The 7,983-nt window shown below is 44.5% G+C and overlaps 1 protein-coding gene across 9 annotated transcripts in view; it reads right to left on the bottom strand.

The window, feature by feature from the left end:
* Nucleotides 1-228: 228 nt before the first annotated feature.
* The window catches only part of LOC110529380 (C-terminal-binding protein 2), a 115,621-nt gene continuing 107,866 nt past the window's right edge, over nucleotides 229-7,983 (bottom strand). For 5 of the 9 annotated variants that reach the window (XM_036985346.1, XM_036985351.1, XM_036985342.1 and 2 more), the window contains 7 exons: nucleotides 5,959-6,103; nucleotides 5,234-5,440; nucleotides 4,901-5,115; nucleotides 4,114-4,244; nucleotides 3,890-4,017; nucleotides 3,662-3,788; nucleotides 229-2,388 (listed from right to left, as the gene is read on the bottom strand). In XM_036985346.1, the coding sequence (XP_036841241.1) occupies nucleotides 2,205-2,388; nucleotides 3,662-3,788; nucleotides 3,890-4,017; nucleotides 4,114-4,244; nucleotides 4,901-5,115; nucleotides 5,234-5,440; nucleotides 5,959-6,103 (1,137 nt within the window). In that variant the 3' untranslated portion in view covers nucleotides 229-2,204. The other 4 variants (XR_005052858.1, XM_036985339.1, XM_036985338.1 and 1 more) reach the window with 4 other exon arrangements.

Below are 7,983 nucleotides of genomic sequence, written 5' to 3'. Positions count from 1 at the left end.
TAAAACGTCAACTCTGTGATGTGGTGTTTGAATGTTTCAGTATGAATTGACTACAATTTGATGCACCTGGTTATAGAAAGTCTACACTTTGTCAAAGGAGACCATCCTAAATTATAATGGGGGGGCCCTGGGCTAGAGCACACATGCCCAGACCAGAGGAGGCACATTTGCTATTTAACGTAACAGTTTTTGTGACAAAGCTATTGGTAGAGTTAAATGCAAAACACATTGAGCTTTACATTTTTATTCAGTACATGAAAACATAAGCGAAAAAGTACATTGTGTGCACTACTCATCACGCACTGATTTTTATGAGCAACAAGTCAGTTCGGTGGGGAAATGTGCATATTTATGTGGATTTTAGAATACTCGCATGAAAATCTGTCACCAATTGGATGGAAACCTAGCTACTGATGTTAATTCCACATTAGTAATGTTAAACTTCATACGCATGAATAAGCAGCAAAGTCAAACACCAATTTCACAAACCTTTCACAGAGCCTGATAGAGCAGCATTTTTTTATTTGAACTGCACTGAATGCTATATGTTCACCTTGTACAAGAAACAAATACAAATACTCACACTAAAAACCAAACAATCTGCTAGCAGCCCTGTCTTGCTAACTTTGGGGCACTAGAGGGGTGTTGCTATTGCTCACAGAGTGCAGTGCACGATGCCTCTAAGAGCTCCCACTGGCTTTCATTAGAACAGAAAACCAAAAAGAAAGGGTGGTTCACATTAGACTATGATTATAAGAACATTTAACTAGCCAATACAAATCTAACAGGACTCTGCAAAAACCTTGAACACCAAAAGACAGGTTTGATTTATAAAAATACCACAATGAAGAAAAGGTGGAAACACACAGAACCATCCAGACTTATTTTTTCTTCTTTCAGACAGAATTTGGGAAAAAGATATCTGCAAAGAAAAAATTCCTGAGTCGGTAACCTCACTTTCCAAACCCTTTCCTATCTGCCTGGTGCTACTTTGTAAGTCCATTTGGTGAGAAAAAAAAACGGGACATTTTAAGAGATCAATCTAGTATACAAACACCCGTGACAATGTCCAAATCCATAATGTAGAGGTCCAGGTAAAAGCAGAGGTGCTTTTAACAGTTAGAACTGCCGTTGCATCCATTTCTTACTTCAATATTTTAGCGGCAGCCCACCACGTGATTACTGAATCCAAAGTCAATTCATCAATACTTACAACTTCACATTGTCTGAAATTGCGATCATAACCTTTATCACACTAGTCTCTCTCCCACGCGTGCGTCGGGAACCTGGATCTTTGAAAAAGCTCTTAAGAGGAACTAAACAACTAAATTGGAGTTTTACCAGAACAAAATCCTCTCTATAATACTTTGGGTGTTCTCAGGGGTTGAGAGATGTTCACAATGGACAAATTCAAATAAAGGTCCCCGTTTGGGGAAAAGGGATATTCACTTACATTGAGTTTTGTTTTGATTCTTCAGAATGGCAATTTGGGCTTATTGTTTTTGTCTCGTTCTGGTCATGAGGCTCAAGAGATCTGGCAACCCTGATGTGTCCAACATTACTGTCTGTAAATTAATGAGCCAGCAGTCAACAGGGTGAGAGATGGACTAGGAAAGGGTTTAGAGGTCCCCATTGAGACTGCCGATGCCACTGGCAACACCAATTGTCTTTTTCTACTGTCTGATAAATATATGTCATTTTATAATCATTCATTTTTTTTCACATTGAAGAACAGAAAGACAGATATTCACTTGTAGGGTGGTCTCAGAACAGGTGAAAGAAAAATACACAGACACACGTGGACTGAACTGAAATGAAGAATGGGGCAGTAACAGATGATGTCATTGTCCTTCCAAGCTCTCCCATTGGTGGGTCAGTCAAGATGGGCGAGCCTTAACTCTGGCACTCGGTAACAACTTGTCCCAGAACACAGGAATCTTCCAACAAACACACACAAAAAAAAGAGTAAACACTTAAACTGAATAAAAACTAGAACAAAGGAAAATTAGAAGTGAAAAGTTCAGATCCTTGGAACATGAGTTTTGACTGTCCCCACTTTGGAGTGTCAGTTGTGAATATATTCACTGTCCCCACTTGGTTCCGGTGTTCTGTGTGAACCCTAACGATCAGTCTGCTGGTCTAAGAGCGGGTGGGTCAGTTGGTCGGTTTTGTATATATGAACTCCTTCCTCCCTGGATGCAGAGTTATGGCTCGGTCATGTGCTGTCTCATGGGCTCCCCTTGTTTGGAGGGTTGGTTGGGGGAGGGGGCCTGGGAGGGGTGGGTACCAGAGGGCAGGGTGTGGGCGATTGGCACCCCCCCAGGCATCATCCCCTCCATCGGCCCAGGGATCCCACCCGAGGCCACACCCACCACACCAGGGGGGTACCTGTGCCAGGGAGACAATTGTCAGGTCACATGGTACCATAACAATACCTCATAGGTTTCAACAACCTGATAAGCCTTTCAATGGCCGTTTTAAGTTGCTACATTAGAAGTGAGGCTAAGGATCCAATTCAGTGGTGATATTCTAATCAAAGCAAGAGAAGTCACACATAGTGTGGTGCAAAACAGACATCACATGAAATCTGAAAACTGATTCAACTCTTACATGTCAATTCAGGATTCAAAACGACCACAAGACCTCATCTGTTGTTCTTGGGAAACTGATAAACGTATCAGAGAAATATATCTTGATTTACTAAACCACTCAGATATCAACAAAATATAGTTATATTTAGGCATAAGGGAATGGTTTGTAGGGCTAGAGATGACAGGTCAAGGAAACGTTCCCGATAGGATATTTCAGGGGACAGACACAGTCAACCGTTTGGGGAAAAGGGATGTTTAGAGGAAAAATGAAACCCACGTCATACTCATACATCCTGAGCAGGGAATAATATGGAATACAACACTGACTGTACTTACAATCAAATGGTTGACATAATGTGCCAACATTCAATAGATTTTTGATCATTTGGTATGGTACAAGAGGCCAGGTTTTGGCCACATTTGTTGGTTTTGGGGTAGGAAATAAGGTGTGCAATGAGAGGGTGGGCAGAGCAGGTATATTGGGCGAGAAATAAATGAAACACAGACTATCATAAAAACTATCAGCAGCTAGTGGTCCTGAGCCTATCACTGTGGGTCAGCATCGGTAGTATTTACCTGGTTCTCTATTAGGTATATAATTTGTCTTGCATTCCCCCAGTTGCTATGGCCTGTACCATGGTTTGGTTGACTCGGCTGTGTAAGAGAAGTAGTTCAGTCCAGTTGAGACAGCAGATATAGGTGAGAGACTGAGAGGTCAATACTGTTGACTGCCTGATTAATAATAGCAGGGGATGGTAGTAATCAATGTGTCCCCATAGCTCTTCATTCCCACTATATGCCACTAAGGAAGACCTAGCCTAAAATACCAGGAAGGTTAAATAGAAAAGACAAGAGGTTCTCATAGATTGAATACAGGGGACACCTTCTTGTACTTGAGCATGGAAATGACTATTTTACTGTTTATTTTACTTGGGAAAATATCTCCTTTTTTAAAATCAAAATGTTCATGTCCTGCTTATATGGATAGTATATGCAGGAGGAAGTGAACCTGACCAATAAGAGGGGTTCCCTGCATAATGGTCTGTTTGGGTGGGATTGAGCTCCCCTACCTGTACGTGGCACCGTTGAGTTCAGGGTGCATCTGCTGCTGCATCTGCTGCTGTTCCACTGTCCAGGGCGCCGTGGTAACAAAGAACTCCTTGTTGACACAGTTTCGTAAACTGTCGGGGATACGGCCTGCATCGGAGAAACAAAAACATTCAAGTGAAGAATTAGCTCCAAATGAGTTTCTCGGTGTGTGATATAATGCACGTGTGCGTGTCTGTGTCTGTGTTTACCAGTGACGGCTCTGCGTATCTCTGTGGCAGCTGCCTCTCTCATCTCTAGTGAGGCCTGTTCACTGTACCAGGCCGTGTGAGGAGTGCAGATCAGGTTAGGAGCATCCTTCAGAGGACCCTGGGTAAAACTACACAACAGTGGCAGAGAGAAAGATTGGCTACGGTGAACTGGATAATGGAGTTGGTGAAGTTATCTATACACACAGATAAGTGCCCACGCTCACCTGAAGGGTTCTGACTCATGAACGTCCAGAGCGGCCCCCCGTATCCTGCCCTCTTTCAGGGCCTGAGCCAAGGCCTTCTCGTCCACCAGACCTCCCCGCGCAGAGTTCACCAGGAACGCACCCTGTCGCATCTAAAACAAAAGCAAACCTGTTTTACTAAACATCAAGTGACATTCCCTCTCCTGTAGAATACACATGTGGGAGCCCACTGCTACAGTATGTGCCTGCAGTGGTGCTTTCAAGCACGAAGCCCTAAGGTGCACTGCATTATGCTTCACATACTAAAAGCTTAGATTCATATCCAAAAAGGCAAACCTCTGTGTACCAAAAGAGAGCGACAGAGATGAAATGAGAGCATCTGGATAAAAGCCATCCCTTCATCTTGATAAAAGCTTGAATTCAGGGAACAACTGTATCTGCTCTGTAAAAGGCACAAGCCCCACGCGAACACACGTATAAATGCAAACATGCACACAGGCATGAACGCACGCACACAGATCTGGTGGCAGCAAAAGACTGATGTTCTCCCAGGAAACGTATGGTATAGTTCTTTGAATATATAAATCACAAGTTAACCAGGTTCTTCCTTGATGAGACCACCCCTCACATTTCAAAGAGGACATTGATGTTAGACTCCTATAGCAGAGTGCAGTTTGAAAAGCTGACTGCAGGTGGCAGTGGTGATCAACAACTACGCAGTGAGGGCTGGGTGCGCACTACTGTACTGTTATGGCCTATTTGAGGATTGTGTGTATGCGTGTCTGTGTGGTTGCCTGTGTGTGTTCACCTGTTTGATGGTGAAGTCGTTGATGAGGTGGTGGTTGTGTTCGTTCAGGTTACAGTGCAGGGAGACACAGTCACTCTGGTAGAGCAGGTCTTGCAGGGTGTAGACACGCTGAACACCCAGCGAACGCTCAAGGCCGTCCTGCAGGTACGGGTCGTAGAAGATCACGTTGAAGCCAAACACCTTGGCCCGCACCGCCACCGCCTGCCCTGAACGACCTGTAGACATACACACGAATCCAGTGTCAGAAGCGGATCACAATGTAATGGATGTGGGTGTGAACAAAGCACTCTCAACAGTGGCCGTTACTAAAGACAGACATCTCCTGTGACTCACCGAAGCCGATGAGGCCCAGCGTTTCTCCTCGGATCCTGGCGGCTCCGGACGCCACCTCTCTGATCTGCTCCACGCTCTGGACCCGCGTGCCCTCCCGGAGAGCCTGGTACAGCCAGGTGTTCCGCCGGTACAGGTTGAGAATGTGGCACAGAGTGGAGTCTGCTGTCTCCTCCACCGCCGCCGACGGGATGTTACACACCGCGATGCCTGGCAAAGAGAGAGGGAAGACAGGGTGAGGGATGAAGAAGGCCAAAAATAAGTAGAAGCTCTATGCACAGCTGGTTATGAAAGGAACAACTAAGTGCCCAAGACACATGCAAAAACTGCACACTTGGAAAGGCAATGACATATTTTTTTGCATTATAGTGCACAAATATGAAACAAACAACATATTTCACACCAGGCTTCAATGTTTATTGAGGATTTTTTGTTTTAATTAAGTGACATGCCCGGGGCAAAACTAAGTCTGTGGGGGAGTATTTCTTATCAATGTTTTCACAGCTTTTGTCTGTGTATTTAAGGGATAATACTCCAATTACATGTTATGTAAAATTATAAAAGCAGTGTTTGGTTTGGCTACATTCCAAAGAGTCTTGGCTGCAGTGCTGACGAGCGGGTTGTTGTTGTTATTCCTATGTTGTATTGGCCCCTGCAATAAAATGTCCCCTTAGGGGATCAATAAAGTCTTATCTTATCCCTATGTCCTCTCTCTTTTTTCCTCCTACCCATCTCTCCGGCCGCCTTGATGTCGATGTTGTCGTAGCCGCTGCCGATGCGGATGATGATGCGTAGAGCCTTGAATTTCTCCAGGTCTTCTCTGGTCAAGGTGATGGTGTGGTACATCATGGCCCCTACTGCCTCGTTCAGCACCTGATGGAGAAAGGGAGAGTCACCTTCATCCTCACCATTATCATTAAAGGCATTTCATCATTTCATCACATATTCATTTGTGTGTGTGTGTGTGTGTGTGTGTGTGTGCGCGCGCGAGTGCAAATGTGTACGTGTCAAAAGCCCTGCATTATCAGAATCTGTCTACGCAAACCAGGTTAGTTAGGGTGGAGACAGCCAGGGTCATAAACTAGATTGATGGTTTTCCAGATACCCAGATAGCATAGCAAGTGCCCCCTGCCAGGCACTTTGGGTAAATAATAGCTTTAAATTCTCCTCCGGCTAACTGCATTTGCTTGGCCTGCCAGATTAGCATAGATGTGAATTTCCATAAGGGTTTTATGAGAGCTAGCTGGAACCAGCGCTAGATGCTAATTCAAGGTTGAAGCTCTCCTCATGCGTTCATCTAATTGCTTAGGCTGTGCTGCTAGCCAGAGGCAAGTTTGGCTGGAGACAATACGTCCTGTGGGTTATAATGACCAATGCTGTGTGAGTCATTAAGCAAGCGGGGTAATCGCTGAGCAATGTGTCAGACTGAATGGAAATGGGATTTTTTATAACTATGGTGGGCCAGTGTTAAAATACATGGTAGGTGTAAAAAAAACAGTTGGATATGGCCCTATAGATGTCAAAGGACCAGTTTGAGAGAATATTTCCTCCAGATCAAAATTATGTGTGGAGACAGGTGGTGTGGGGGTGGGGCGGTAGCTGTCCAGATAAAAGCTGATATCATGCTCAAGATTCATTTGTATCAATTCCCTCGCTAACTCACGGAAACAAGTCCACAAACAGATGGTTAAACTGCTAACACTGTTCTGACACCAGAGGGAGAGATAACACACGAGCATGCTAACCCTTTAGTCCACACGACACAACGTAGAGATAAGTCACCACCAAAACGTGATGAGACTAGCACTGCTTTGAATTAGACAGTGAGTCATTGTCACATCCCAACACTGCTCAAACACAATGCCACTGAGAAGAAATGTGCAGGTTAGGGCTCCTGTCAGGGAACTAACTTGGCTCCTCTTTCTCAGGCGATGCATGCAGAGGCAGCAGTGTGTGTGTTTCAGTATGTTTCAGATAAAAGTGTGTGTGTGTGTGTGTGTGTGTGTGTGTGAAATCAGTGAGTCAGCATTTGAGCCTGTGTGTGTGTGAGCCAATGTTTGTGGTTTGTTTGCGTGTGAGTCCCTGTGTGGGGCCCTTTCTCCTCTCGTGTGTGTGGAGTGCCACCTCTGCTGTCTCTGCTGACTCGTTACAAAGGCGGGAGCTCTGCCAATATCTCTACACCCAGGGCAGGCCATCTCGTTTTGTAATGTATGCACAAACACAACAGCTGATTGGACAGAAAGGCCTTGGTGTGCGCGAGCAGGGGAGCACGGAGAGGCCAGGGTCCAGGGAGAAAAGTGTCAAGAGGTCAAAAGAACCCTGGTCCTATTTTTCTCCCTCCATTCTTTCTATTTTCCAATTTCACTCGCTCTCTCTCTATGCGTCACACCCAAATATATATTGTAAATGGTTCAACACTGCCTGTGCTGACAAAATCTATGTCAACAAACCTTGTTAACAATTGATTATCACTATGAAGCTTTTCAACACTGATACAACTGTAGGGTCAACAGACACAACACATGGAAGTAGCTTTGTTAACAACCTCTTTCCACATTTTGTATTTGAGATGAAGAGGGGAAGATTTGATGTTGCAATGGTATATTGCTGATGACTCTGTCGTTAAGGAGCGCTACATGCTATCTCAGTATATAATGACATTCCTTTCCCATAACCAGCCTCTCTATTTAACAACCAGAGGAGGAGAGGAAGAGCATAGACAACCAATGACATTACATCCTAATGAAATCACT

The sequence above is a fragment of the Oncorhynchus mykiss genome, chromosome 1 (assembly GCF_013265735.2).
Source record: "Oncorhynchus mykiss isolate Arlee chromosome 1, USDA_OmykA_1.1, whole genome shotgun sequence".
Lineage (NCBI taxonomy): Eukaryota > Metazoa > Chordata > Actinopteri > Salmoniformes > Salmonidae > Oncorhynchus > Oncorhynchus mykiss.
The sequence above is the reverse complement of the archived record's forward strand: the minus strand, read 5'-3'. Positions and strand labels throughout refer to the sequence as shown.